Source organism: Sinocyclocheilus anshuiensis, unplaced genomic scaffold, assembly GCF_001515605.1.
Source record: "Sinocyclocheilus anshuiensis isolate Anshui unplaced genomic scaffold, SAMN03320099.WGS_v1.1 scaffold1083, whole genome shotgun sequence".
NCBI lineage: Eukaryota > Metazoa > Chordata > Actinopteri > Cypriniformes > Cyprinidae > Sinocyclocheilus > Sinocyclocheilus anshuiensis.
This window is the reverse complement of record NW_015544206.1, coordinates 297,143-312,448: the sequence shown is the minus strand read 5'-3', so window position 1 is coordinate 312,448 and position 15,306 is coordinate 297,143. Positions and strand designations below refer to the sequence as shown.

Genomic DNA, 15,306 nt, shown 5'->3' with positions numbered 1-15,306 from the left:
CTTGTAACACTCCAAAGAGAAAGGAAAAATTGAAATCGCATCATATGACCCCTTTAATGCATTTGAGATGTTGTGTTTTCCTCCAGTTTTGCATAACTGACATGTCACAGGTAAATTTTTCATTTGTAAATGTTATAAAGTCATGCAAGCATGTTCATTTTGCTGTCAGGAGTGGGCGAGGCACGCTGCTGTGCGGTTCTGCAAACTATAAAAGGTACAGCTGTAATAAAACCAGAGAGAAAGGCTGCATGGCTAGAAACAAAAAAAAAAAAAGAAAGTCAAATAATAGTATGTGAGATAGTGGTAATATCATTATGTTAATTATAATTATCATTATGATATAGAATTATCTGACAGAAAGAATGCAGTGCCTCTCAGCTGAAAATTTCATTTCTACAGAATTAAAAATAAATAAAGGAGTCCCACATGGATCTATTGTAGCTCCTGTTTTATTTTCACTTTATATAAATGACCTAGGTCAAGAGATAAACAACGCAAAAATCCATTTATATGCTGATGACACAATTATTTATACAGTTGCACAGTCTATGAATCAAGCCATAGAGCTGTTACAAGATTCCTTTCGGTCACTGCAATTTTCATTGTTAAAACTGAAATTGGTTTTAAATGCTAACAAAACTAAATATATGGTCTTTACTCGTAGTCGTACCAAAATAACGGTTCCACCTATTCTAACCTTGGAAGGGAACTGTATTGAAAGAGTAAATAGTTATAAATACTTGGGCTTATGGCTTGATGAACGGTTGGGTTTTAATACTCATATTGAAAATCTTTTTCGTATTAAGTGCTTTCCTTTTGAAGAAAAAAAAAAAGAATTATACAAAGTTGTTTCCTTTCAGTGTTGGACTATGGTGATGTGGTTTATATGCATGCAAACGTGTCCTTATTAAGGAAGTTGAATAGTATATATCATGCTGCAATACGATTTGTGACGATTTGTGATTTCTTCACGTTCCCATCACTGTACTTTGTACAAAATAGTTGGTTGGTCATCCTTGTACCAAAGGAGAAAAATGCATATGTTATTATTTACTGCCAAGGCATTATTAGGTAAACTGCCAACTTATATTTGTAATCTTTTATCATATTATACTTGTAATTATAGCACTAGAAACTCTTACAAATTACATTTGACTGTTCGCTTGATCTAGGCCTATGTTAAATTTGCTTTATGGAACCAAATCATTTGACAATGAGTCAGACTAACTGAAATAAGCCTGGCTTATTTAGTTAACTTGTTTTATGAAACTGGCCTCGAGACATTAAATGTGATCGTATTTTCTCCATTGCATCATATTGCATCGAATCGCATTGTGTTGAATCGAATCGAATCGAATCGAAATCGGATCGCACTGCATCGTAATAGGGGTGAATCGTATCGCATCGCTTCATATGTATCTTTAATCTATCGTATCATTGGCTATGCATCGAGATGTGTATCGTATCGGCTTGAGTCATGAGATGCACATCCCTATTATTGCCTGAACCCTTTTCCTCACTCTGGATGTATACAGTTCTTGAAGGGTGGGCAGGGGAGCACCAATAATCCTCTCAGAAGTCCGAACCGTTCTCTGTAGTCCTCTGATGTCTGATTTTGTAGCTGAGCCAAACCAGACAGTTATTGATGTGCACCGAACAGACTCGATGATGGCTGAGTTGAACTGTTTCAGCAGTTCCTGTGGCAGGTTGAACTTCCTCAGCTGGCGAAGGAAGTACAGCCTTTGTTGGGCCTTTTTTACAATGAAGTCGATGTGAGTGTCCCACTTCAGGTCCTGAGAGATGGTGGTGCCCAGGAACCTGAATGACTCCACTGCAGCCACAGTACTGTCCATGATGGTGAGTGGGGGGAGAGCAGGGGTGTTTCTTCTGAAGTCCATGATCATCTCCACTGTTTTGAGCGTGTTGAGCTCCAGGTTATTAAGACTGCACCAATCGGCCAGGTGCTCAACCTCTTGTCTGTAAGCAGACTCATCACTGTCCTGTATGAGGTCGATAAGTGTGGTGTCATCTGTGAACTTCAGGAGCTTGACAGAGGGGTCTTTAGAGGTGCAGTCGTTGGTGTACAGGGAGAAGAGCAGTGGGGAGAAGATGCAAGCTTGAGGGGCACCAGTGTTGGTGGAGCGGCTGTTTGACATGAATTCCCCCAGTCTCACTAGCTGTTGCCTATCTGTCAGAAAGTTGGTGATCCACTGACAGATAGAGCTAGGGACAGAGAGCTGGTTTAGTTTGGTCTGGAGGAGTGTTAGGATGATGGCGTTGATGGCCAAACTCAAATCCACAAACAGCTTTTTTACAATGAAGTCGATGTGAGTGTCCCACTTCAGGTCCTGAGAGATGGTGGTGCCCAGGAACCTGAATGACTCCACTGCAGCCACAGTACTGTCCATGATGGTGAGTGGGGGGAGAGCAGGGGTGTTTCTTCTGAAGTCCATGATCATCTCCACTGTTTTGAGCGTGTTGAGCTCCAGGTTATTAAGACTGCACCAATCGGCCAGGTGCTCAACCTCTTGTCTGTAAGCAGACTCATCACTGTCCTGTATGAGGTCGATAAGTGTGGTGTCATCTGTGAACTTCAGGAGCTTGACAGAGGGGTCTTTAGAGGTGCAGTCGTTGGTGTACAGGGAGAAGAGCAGTGGGGAGAAGATGCAAGCTTGAGGGGCACCAGTGTTGGTGGAGCGGCTGTTTGACATGAATTCCCCCAGTCTCACTAGCTGTTGCCTGTCTGTCAGAAAGCTGGTGATCCACTGACAGATAGAGCTAGGGACAGAGAGCTGGTTTAGTTTGGTCTGGAGGAGTGTTAGGATGATGGCGTTGATGGCCAAACTCAAATCCACAAACAGGATCCTCAAATAAGTCCCTGATTTATCCAGATGCTGCAGGATAAAATGCAGTCCCATGTTGACTGCATCATCCACGGACCTATTTGCTCGGTAAGCAAACTGCAGGGGGTCCAGTAAGGGTCCAGTGATGTCCTTCAGATAAGCCAGAACCAGTTTTACAAACGACTTCATGAGGACAAACATTAGAGCCACAGGTCTGTAGTCGTTAAGTCCTGTTATCTTGGGTTTCTTTGGGACGTGGGTGATGGTGGAGCATTTTAAGCAGGCAGGGACTTCGCACAACTCCAGTGATCTGTTGAAGATCTGTGCAAAGATGGGGGCCAGCTGGTCAACACAGGTTTTCAGACAGGCTGGTGTCACACCGTCTGTGCCTGGTGCCTTTCTTCTTGTGTTCTTTCTGAAGACCTGACGCACATCATCTTCACTGATCTGAAGTGCAGGAGGGGGGGAGAGGGAGATTGCTGGAGGTGTTAACAGTTGTGTAAAGAGATGGTCAGAACGGGTGTGGGGGGTTTCAAATCTACAATAAAACTCATTCAGATCTTCAGCAAGTTATTGATTCGCCTCAGTGCTGGGGGATGGTGTCTTGTAGTTGGTGATGACTTTCAGACCTTTCCACACTGAAGCTGGGTCATTGGAAGTGAACTGATCTTCCAACTTTTTAACGTAGCTCCTCTTAGCCACTCTAATCTCCTTATTCAGTGTGTTCCTGGGCTTGTACAAGACCCTGTCTCCATTTCTGTAGGCATCCTCTTTGACCTGACAAAGATGTCTGAGTTTTGCTGTAAACCATGGCTTATCATTGTTGAATGTTAAATAGCGGCAATTAATCGTTCAAAGTCCACTTATGTTATTCTGCACGCTTAAGTATGTTTTTTTCTTTCTACATGTTATCTTAAGGGTTTTTCCATTGGTTTAGTATAACATTATAATACCATTCATATTTTAACTTTTTTTATAATTTAAAGAAGAAACCAATCCGATGTATATTTGACATTTGAGGCTTAATACTATAGAAAAGCACTAAAGGTTTTTCAGTTAGAGTGTTTTCAGCTTGTTTATTTTCATATAAAAATACGGCATGCAGTTGCATCAAACAATGGTATAAACATCATTCAATGTAAATTGTGATAATCGTAATTAATAATCGCAATTACAATTTCAAGGGAATAATCGACAATTATGATTTTTGTCATAATTGTGCAGCTCTAAAAGCAATATATTGTGAGAGGGCCATGTGTTACCGTGTCCCAAACGACTCAAAATAATAAACCAAAAAGTTAACAAAACATTGCACTCGACTGTGCTGAGCGAGAGCGCTTCTCTGCTGTCTTCACATTCTATTGGAAACTTCCTATTTCCCCACTTATGAAAATAACAGTGAACAGTGGTTTGTGAATGTTGATGCTTAGCCTAAATAATTTTATCGGGAGTGTTCATGTGTGCGCTGCTGCAGTCTTAGGCCCACCACAAATGCTCTCATTGGTTGAGACGCTTGATGACACCCATCCATATATATATATAATATATATATATGACATAATTGGAGAGTTTTAGAATAAACTTCATTTAAATAATTAAACTTGTTCATGTCCTTGAGAAGAGTTTAGAAAATCTTATTGTTTCTTTCTTTGCATTCAGGATTAAAATTAAAGCAATGGCAACAATGGTTTGTGTTTTTCTATTGTGGCTTTTATGCTAGTCAGAAGCAGTTGTATTCAGTGCATTTCTCTTTTAATTGTAATGTTTCCAATTATGTTTGAAAAACCTCTTTTGTTCACTGACCTTCCTTTTATATCAGTGCATCTTATGTTGACGTTTACATTTCTATTTTTAGCAGATGTGTTCTTGTGAAATGCCAATCAATGACCTTAACTGAGGCAAGTGAGGCCTGCAGTTCTTTGGATGTTGTTGTGGGGTCTTTTGTGACCTCTTTGATGAGTAGTCGCTGTGCTCTTGGGGTAATTTTGGTCGGTCGGCCGGTTTTTGCCATTTGTGAATAATGGCTCTCACTGTGGTTCGCTGGAGTCCCAAAGCTTTAGAAATGGCTAATTAACCTTTTCCAAACTGATAGATCTCAGTTACTTTCTTTCTCATTTGTTTCTGAATTTCTTTGGATCTCGGCATGATGTCTAGCTTTTGAGGATCTTTTGGTCTACTTCACTTTGTCAGGCAGGTCCTATTTAAGAGATTTCTTGATTGCGAACAGGTGTGGCAGTAATCAGGCCTGGGTGTGGCTAGAGAAATTGAACTCAGGTGTGATAAACCACAGTTTTAACAGGGGGGCAAACACTTCTTCACACAGGGCCATGTAGTTTTGGATTTTGTTTTCCCTTAATAATAAAAACCTTCATTTAAAAACTGCATGTTGTGTTTACTTGTGTTATCTTTGGCTAATATTTAAATTTGTTTGATGATCTGAAACATTAAAGTGTGACAAACATGCAAAAAAATAAGAAATCAACACTTTTTCACACCACTGTATATCATATAAATATTGTCCTCATTTGTAAGTCGCTTTGGATAAAAGCGGCTGCTAAATGACTAAATGTAAATGTAAATGTAAATAAGTAGCAATTACCAAGACAGACAGCTGAGAGAATAAGACACAGATCTCAGAAGAATCTCTCAAAAATAATTGTATGTACATTGAAGTTTTATATGCGGTTGCTATTTGGAGGTTTCCACTTCTGCGTCATTCAACCCACAGGTGGCTTACTTATAGTCTCCTCACATTAACCTGAGATAGGAAAAAATATTTTAACATTAAAAAAATGAGCACCTCACCCTAAAGCAAATGTGTTGCTAGAGCAGATTACTAAACTAATACACAACCAGAATGTTGTCTTACAAATGTGTAATACATGGACGACATGCTCAGAGAGGATTTGTATAGGTGTGCAAAAGGGTTTCATCTGATTGTCTCTTTTTCTCACAGTTCGCTGCTCTCCCGCGTGAGCGACAGCAGGGTTTCGGTTCTGTCTCGCTCGGAGGAAGATAATCGGATAAGTAAGAAGAACAGGAAAGAATGGAGCATGAGCAAGTCTCAGGTCTTACTGGAGCGACGCGCTGACACCGACGAGGTGCCCTTGTATTTATTTCCTCTGTTCATGGCTGTCAGTGAGCTGTTCACAATATGAAATGTGACCATTCTCTGATTTTAACATCTGTTTGATGTTGATTTGTGACATTTCATAGTGAAATCGAAGGATTGAGTGGAATAAATCGTAGGAAAGAACATATTTAAAGTGGACTAATTTAATATTTGGAGATATAATTCATTTTATATGCTGTCTGTGTGGTGGCAGACTCCTCCAGAGAAGCAGCCGAGGCCTAAAAGTCTGACGATAGGAGACCGGAGACTCACGCTGTCGCTGTTTCATGGAGAGTCATCCAATTTGAGTTTACACAACCCTCTCAGCCCTCTGCCTGCCTCACCGCACACACCACGCAGCTCCAGTGAGTGCACAACCACACATCTGACACAAACCGAGATGATTTTTTTTTTCTTGACATGAGCTATGGTTTTCCTTTGCCATGGTGCATGAATATGGTAATGCTACCATTGGCTGCAGTACTTATTCTTTAAAATAAATAGTTTTCAATGTACGCTGCCATTCAAATAGTTTTGAATGTCCCTTATGCTCACCAAGGCTGCATTTATTTGATCCGAAATACAGTAAAAATAGTAAAATTGTGAAATATTATTACAATTTTAAATAATAGGTTTTTTTTTATTTGAATATATTTTAAAATAGAATTTATTTCTGTGATTCAAAGCTGAATTTTCAGCATCATTACGCCAGTCTTCAGTGTCACATGATCCTTCAGAAATCAATCTAATATGCTGATTTGCTGCTCAAGAAACATTTCTTATTATTATCCATGTTAAAAACAGTTGTCGCTTAATATTTTTGCGGAAACCTTGATACAATAATTTTTTTCAGTATTCTTTGAAATAGTACGTTCAAAATACAGCATTATTTGAAATATATTTTTTTTATTTAATAATTCATGCATTTAGCAGACGCTTTGACTTACAGTGCATTCAGGCTATACATTTTTTACCAGTATGTGTGTTCCCTGGGAATTGAACCCACGACCTTTTGCACTACTAACGCAATGCTCTATCACTGAACCACAGGAACACTACTTTTATAATATTATAAATGTCTTGGCTGTCATTTTTGAACAGATTAATGCATCCTTGCTGAATAAAAGTGTTAATTTCTTTAAAACAAAACAAAAAACAAAACAGAAGGAAGAAGCATTTGCTTTTTGGGTTAAAATAATTTCTTTATATGAAATTCGAATGGTATGACAATTAGAGATTAGACTGTACATAATTTGAAGTCTACATGCTAATACACACATAGTCACGCCATGCTGATGTTGTCATCATTAACAATTTAAGAATAAAGTATAACAATAATCATAATTTGCATGGTTTGATGTGATATGAGCTAATTAACTTAATTTAATTAACTTAATTTTGTGCCGGCACACAACCCACGAAAGGAAGATAATTCTGCAAGTAACTGCAATTGCAGGTTTTCAAACAGAGATGGCGACAAGGAGGCAAAACTTACGGACTGCAGCTTTAATATCAAATTCTATATTTTTATGAATTTTCATGAATTATTAAAAATTAAACGTTTTTAGTTAAAACAAGTTTTAAGTCATCACCTTTATAGTGCTTTATGCAATACAGATTGTTTCAAATCAGATTTACAGTAATAAACGGTAAAACAACAGAATGAATGACGCAAACTTGATCAAATATGAGACTAATTCAAATTCTGTTGGAAAGCAGCTCTAAAAAGACAGTAGTGTCATTATTTAGCTCAAGTCAGTTCAGTGCTGATTCAGGTCAGTTTTAAACAAATGGAAATTCCTACAAATATTTAAGGAGATATACACAGTAATAGAAATAAATACACAGAACATAATCATTCAGAACAGTGATTATGCCTCAGCACATCTGTATAAACATTATTAAACCTCATATTGATCATCGTCCCGTAGGTTACACGTGTCTCCCGAGCGAAAGTGACTTCAGCACACTGGACATCACAAGCACCCCTCCACCAATGCCACCCAAAAAACACCCTCACGAGAGCGAGAGCATCTATAACTCCACCTCCGACGTAAGACACAGCAAGCACAGTCTGCACTAGGAAAACAGTTCAAATATTAGCAGTGAATTTACACTTTCCTTTGCACTTTCATCTGTATTTTGATCTAAAATCTTTGACAAAAATATTTAGAAAGCTAAAATGCTTTTGCGCTTTTATTTCACCCATAGTTTACGCCTCCTTTACCGACGAAAGTTGAAAACAAGCCTCCACCGCCGCCACCCAAAACACGCAAGTCCATGTTTCCCACCTATGAGAGCAATCCACAATGAAGACTCTCCGGTTCCCCTGAATCCAGATGCAGACGCCTGTGGTACCATGTCTCAAATAAGAAGTGTGAAAAACACTTCTGAACGGTACTTGTTCCTCTTTTAAAAAATTCAGAGCGGAGAGATTATTTGTCATGGTTATCTGGGATCTCTGATTAAACTTGTTTACAATTCATTTTTGGTAGCAAACAGCAAACAACATCATTTTTTTATTTGTAAATGGACCTCTTGTGTGTATTTATTCAGAAACTGCTGGGCAGGAACGTGACCAAAGGTTGGTTGTTTGGTTTGTTGAATGTTAAAATCAGCCTCACATCCACTGGATTACAGTAGTTTATCTCGACCTGTATCTGTGCCTTAGAAATAGAGATATTTAAAGCTAACGAAGTTCTGTGCACATATTCACTTTGCACATTGCTCATGATTGTCAGGTTGCGCGATCATGCAATTAAAACATTTGTAGTTGAACCTCTTTCACCCACAGCGCAGTTTGCATTACTTTCCCCCTTAAGCAAGAAAAGACTCTTGATGCGGTTGTGTGTTTTTTTCCACTCTAGAGAGCTACATTTGTATAAAAATCCCAAACATTTAAAAAGCATGTGAACTAAATTTAATTGTAGAGAGATGCAGTATAAAAATGCGAGCTTTATGAAATTATTTAAAATGTCTAGTATTATTTTTGTCATGATTGCAAAACAGCAGATCAGTTGTGCTTGAATTCTATAATGCTACATATTGTGTCGACACTTAAAGGAATAGTTGACTCCAAAATGAAAATTTGCTGAAAATATACTCTCATTCAGGCCATCCAAGATGTAGATGAGTTTGTTCCTTCATCAGAAGAGATTTGGAGAAATGTAGCATTACGTCACTTGCTCACCAATGGATCCTCTGCAGTGAATGGGTGCCGTCAGAATGAGAGTCCAAACAGCTGATAAAAACATCACAATGTTCCATAAAAATAATCCACACCACTCCAGTCCAACAATTAACTAATTATAAATAAAACAAATACATCAAGATATTTTAACTTTAAATTTGCCTCCAGTGAAAAAGTCTGTGCCCTGTTGTCTTTTCACATCAAAATCCACCCACATATTTGTTTAGAACTATTATAGACTGTATCAACTTGTAAATGGTGCTTGATCTGTGCATATGTCTCTCCTGATTCAAGGCTAGATGACTTTTTCACTGGAGAAAGCGATATTATGGAATATGGAATTATAAACGGAAGTTTTAAGTTAAAAACGTGTTGATGGATTTGTTTCTTGCAAACACACAGATTTTTACTTTACAAGACATTAACTGAAGTGATGTGGATTATTGTGATGCTTTTATCAGCTGTTTGGACTCTCATTCTGACGGCACCCATTCACTGCAGAGGATCCATTGGTGAGCAAGTGATGCAAGGCTACATTTCTCCAAATCTGTTCTGATGAAAAAACAAACTCTTGGATTACCTGAGAGTGAGTAAATGTTTAGCACATGTTTATCTATTATTCCTTTAAATCTCACCTAGGTACAGCGTGGTACTTTATGGATTGGTATATAGCTTAGTGAAACATTCTAGGAAGTTTTTTGGGCTTGCTTGTTCATTTATCTCAAGTCAAAATATCACACTTTAGTAGTACATGCACTGTATTTGTATTTGTACACTGTATTTTTTGCTCATGATTTTTTTTTTTTATAAGGTAAAGATTTTTTTTCTTTTGTGATTCAAAATTTGTCTTCATTCATCATGATAGAATGCAACTGCAACTTTGGATGTTTTAATTTATTCATTGTCATGTTGTTGAATGTGGCGCTCCAGTAATTACACAAAGACATCAGAATAGCAGGATCATTCTTAAACGTTCACTGGTTAAAAACTACACTGGGTCTGTCAGCATTAATGGGTTCTTATAATAAGGTAATTTTCATAAAGATTGCATAGTTTTGTACTTAAAAGAGTGTGTTTTGCAAATATGGTAATATTTAATTGATGTGCAAATGGAAAATTCTTTTTCTGCATGAAATATTTTGTACATTCTGTATCAAATCACACAATTATCAGAACAAGTGTGATAGAAATTTCACAAAATTCCAGGGAAAACCAGAACAATGTTTTTTTTAAAGGGACTGTAAGTGTAAATATAGAATTTTTCTTTACATACAGCATTATTTAAACTTGAAACAGTAATTTAAATACTATTTGAATGAATGAAATAGGGTTTTTTATTTTAATTAGTTTAATTCTGAACAAAAACCAAGGGTATTCTGGTCTCTGTGGATCATTTCAACATCCAATCACTGTTTTAGTATAGTAAATTCATGTATTTTTAAAGTAATTATTTCTATTTTTCAGTCAAAGTGGACCGTTTTTGCCACCTGCAGGCAGAAACCCATGAAAACCAATGGAAAACAACCAATCCTAACTGTTATTTAAGAATTTTTGCACTCCAGTTTGAATAAAAGTGCCAAAAGAAATCTTGAATCAAACGGTTTACTACTTTTTCCACTTAAGCAGTTTTAGAGTTAATAAGTCAAATTACCTTCATTTCTTTTCAAACCTGACAGTGTTGAGATTTGATGCAACTTACTCTATTCAAATGTTTAGAAATTGCAGGTGGAATCCAATTAAATGAGAAAGAATGATTTCAAATAACCACATTGTGCATTTTTTCCCCTCCAATATGAAAAAAGATTATTTCCTTGAGAAAACATATTTGTCCTAACCACTTGTACTCCTTGATTTATACAAGAAAATCAGTTTATCAATGCAATAATCACCACTTCTGTGGCTAGTTTTGTTTTGGGATTTACAGTGGCCCTGTATTTGGATCTGGTTCATATTTAAAATCATTTTAAATTATCATTATTGTTTTATACATGCACCTTTATGACCTCATATGTGACCCTGGAGCACAAAACCAGTCTTAAGTCGCTGGGGGACATTGTATGGGTCAAAATTATCGATTTTTCTTTTATGCCAAAAATCATTAGGATATTAAGTAAAGATCATGTTCCATGAAAATATTTTGTAAATTTCCTACCGTAAATATATCAAAACTTAATTTTTGATTAGTAATATGCATTGCTAAGCACTTGATTTGGACAAATTTAAAGGCCATTTTCTCAATATTTAGATTTTTTTGCACCCTCAGATTCCAGATTTTTAAATAGTTGTATCTCGGCCAAATATTGTCCGATCCTAACAAACCATACATCAATGGAAAGCTTATTTATTCAGCTTTCAGCTTATATATAAATCTCAATTTCAAAAAATTGACCCTTATGACTGGTTTTGTGGTCCAGGGTCACATATTGTTAATTTGTATATTCATCAGGCACACTAATGAACTAGTAAAAGGCTAAAAGGTGATTAAACACGTGACGAACACTTCTTGGTCCACTGTGTTTGTGCTTGAATGAAGAGTAACTTGGCACAGTGATCTCATTTAAATTATGTTCTTCTTGAGTCGTCTGGACCCCTGGTAATAACTGGTCATCTCCTGAGTTTACGAAGCCCCAGGATGACATTATACTCTTGACATCTGTTCTCTCTCAGCGGGCAGAAATGGAGGAGGTGGGTGAGACTCGACACAGCAGCAGATCAAAGCTCTTTGCCGTCCCTCAGGCTGGAGATTACAGACTGAATAATCTCGCCTGTGAAGGTGTTGCTCTTTTTTTATTTTGTATTTTTTTGAAATGGCACAAAAAGTAAAGTATCCTCTAGCCCGGCATTCGTGGCTGGAAATCGTTTATGTGGCTTTTAAATCCACATTTCTGTTTTCTGTACATTGGAATTTTGGATGCTGACAATATGATTTGCTGTTGTTCATTTTTTTGACGCCAGACCAGAATAGAGCATAATGTATACTGTACGTGCTGTCCTCTTCTCCACAGATCTCCTGCTGGAAAGTGTTTGAACGTCATAGTCTCTGTATATGCACTGTAAAATGATTGACTGACTTTTTTCAAAATGTATTCAAAGTGCCCCTCTCAACTATTATCAACAACAAAATTGTGGTAAGTAAAACAAAATGTATTTGAATTATAATTAATATAGCAACGTGTAAAAACTAAACGCTAAAAAATGGAAAAATACATCCAAAATGCATACATTTTATGTATCAGTCAAGCTGCCTTTACACTTTACATCTTCAACAAATGCCAAGTAAGATACTGGAAGTTGTCATTCTTTTCTTCTTCTTCTTCTGTCAAAGAGGTTTTTTATTGGGCATATATGGTTTGATTTCCAGGCTCTGTTTTCTGAGGTACTTGAGTTTCTTTTGATCGTTCCTCTCTTCATCAGGAAGTGTTTTGTCTGCTGGCTCCACATTGCTATATATTTATATTTACTCTATACCGTTCAACATTTGGAGGTCAGTAAGTTTTGTTTTTGTTTTGTGTATATATAATAGAAATTAATATTTATTATGCATTAAATTGATCAAAAGTGACTGTAAAACAATGTTGCAAAGGATTAAAAAAAAAAACTATTCTATTTGAGCATTTTCATAAAAACCTGGAAAAAAATGAAGCACCATAACTGTTTTCAACACTGATAATAATAATAAGTGTTTCTTGAGCAGCAAATCAGCATTTTAGAATGATTTCTGAAGGATCATGTGACACTGAAGACTGGGGTAATGATGCTGAAAATTCAGCTTTGTGTCACAGGAATAAATTACATTTTAAAACATATTCAAATTGAAAACACTTGTTTTAAATTGTAATATTTATAAATGTTACTACTTTATATTTTTGATCAATAGAATGTATAAAGATTAGCTTCTATTTGAAACTATTTAAACACTTGAGCCACACTTAAAATATCAATGCCAATGCATTAGATGAAAAAAAAAAATCAAAGTGACCTTTATTTTGAAGAATAACACTTTTAAAGCAAAACATTTCACAGAAATGTGTAGTTGTCTCTTGCTGTTAATTTGTTAGTTAATGCAGTGACATTCAGACATTGAAATAGTTTCGTCTACTTTATATATCCACTGTACATTTAAAGATTAAAAGCTCCAAAATGATGCAGTGAAGTTTTTGCATCCAGTACTCATTAAAAGTCTTGCTTTGGTTGTAATGAATGTAATAATTATGAACCCACTTGAAAAATAATTTCTTTATGAATGAGGAAAGCGAAACTGACCTGAGCAGAAAACATTTAATGCTCAGTACAAATTTGGAACTCTTTTACGACACAAAGCTCGCTCAGAGTACTAGTCTGGAAAAGAAACGTGGATGAAAAGTCTTTCATTAATGTTTCTATGCTTAATGAGCCTCGTGAATGAGTCTGTCAAACTCCTGTGAGAACCACTGTGGTGCTTTATGCAAACGTGCTGAAAGGTTTTGTATTACTTTTTAATAAATAAAAATGTCATGTTTGATGAACTGCACGCATACACTTTCAGCACACAAAGGAGTTTCTTTACACAAAAGGCAAGGAACAAATGTTTTTATACTTTATTCATGTCAACCATTGACAAGTTAGGCTAACATGAACCTTTAAGGACTAGTAGAGCAGAATGATTGCGCAAACTTTCATAACACAATGTGCAATAACATCTAACGCTCAGAGCTGAAAGAATATGAGTTATAAAATCACACTATCATCTCAGATGAAAAGAAATGTAAAACTGCATTCTGTCTGGAAAAACAGCACGAAGCTACTACTTTATATCATTTCTATGAAGTTGAGCTCTTTTTAATGAAATAAATGCACATTTTTAATTAATGCTTTTATATTTATGATCGATAGAATTTCTAAAGATTAGATTTTATTTTGAAGTATTTAATTTTCACGTCTCAAGACTTCTCACTGTTCATGTCAACCATTGACAAGTTAGGCTAACATGAACCTTTAAGGACTAGTAGAGCAGAATGATTGCGCAAACTTTCATAACACAATGTGCAATAACATCTAACGCTCAGAGCTGAAAGAATATGAGTTATAAAATCACACTATCATCTCAGATGAAAAGAAATGTAAAACTGCATTCTGTCTGGAAAAACAGCACGAAGCTACTACTTTATATAATTTCTATGAAGTTGAGCTCTATTTTTAATGAAATAAATGCACATTTTTAATTAATGCTTTTATATGTATGATCGATAGAATTTCTAAAGATTAGATTTTATTTTGAAGCATTTAATTTTCACGTCTCAAGACTTCTCACTGGGTCCCTCTGGAAAAAATAGCAAGAACTATATAAATTATATCAATCTGAGCTCTTTTTGATGATGAAATAAATGCAAATATGTATAAATATTTTATAAATTATAATACCGCTTTTGGAGCGGTAAAATAGCGGTTTCCCCGGTAATGCTGTACACAAAGCAGCACTGCGCTCACAAACGCTGCTTTATCAGGCATTACAGGCATGATGAAATGAAAAGTAGACCAATCGGACCAATCACCACAGATTAGCGTCACGCAAAGGAGGGGCTTGGAAAAATGAATCGTTTGGGAGTCGTTGAGCAAGTATGGTAAAAAATAAATGCATATTATAAGACAATGAAAGTGTTTTTTGACCTTGCATGCATGTCAACCTGTTGTTGGGGACTCCCAAAACCAAAATATGAACCTTTCATTACCATAATAGGGGCACTTTAAACACTTAAAATGTCTTAATTTCATTGCATTTGATGAAAAAAATGAAGCAAGTGGCCTTTATTTTAAAGAAACTTAAAAAAAACAACTTTTTTTGCAGACCATTTTAAGATCCGAAGGTCCAAAGTGATGCAGTGAAGTTTTTGAAGACTTCCCACTGGGTCCCTCTGGAAAAATAGGAACAACTATATAAATTATATCAAGGTGAACTCTTTATTGTTGATGAAATAAATGCAAATATGTATAAATAATATGTAGAAATATTTCATAGCTTTTATTTAAAAGCATTAAAACATTTGCGTGAATTTGAGAATGCCATTTGTTGCATCTGATTAAAAATATTGAAGCAAATGCTCTTTATTTGAAAGAAAAATGTCTATTTGCCACTTGCTTTGATATATATATATATATATATATATATATATATATATTCATTC

The 15,306-nt window shown here is 36.1% G+C and overlaps 1 protein-coding gene across 1 annotated transcript in view; it reads left to right on the top strand.

Annotated features, from left to right (window-relative positions):
• Positions 1–9,064, top strand: part of LOC107696915 (dedicator of cytokinesis protein 5-like) — a 71,452-nt gene extending 62,388 nt beyond the window's left edge. Inside the window, exons 48-51 of the mRNA XM_016497486.1 lie at positions 5,800–5,944; positions 6,170–6,320; positions 7,887–8,008; positions 8,167–9,064. Of these exons, the coding sequence (XP_016352972.1) occupies positions 5,800–5,944; positions 6,170–6,320; positions 7,887–8,008; positions 8,167–8,268 (520 nt within the window). The 3' untranslated portion in view covers positions 8,269–9,064. The remainder of the gene's footprint in view (positions 1–5,799; positions 5,945–6,169; positions 6,321–7,886; positions 8,009–8,166) is intronic.
• Positions 9,065–15,306: the final 6,242 nt, after the last annotated feature.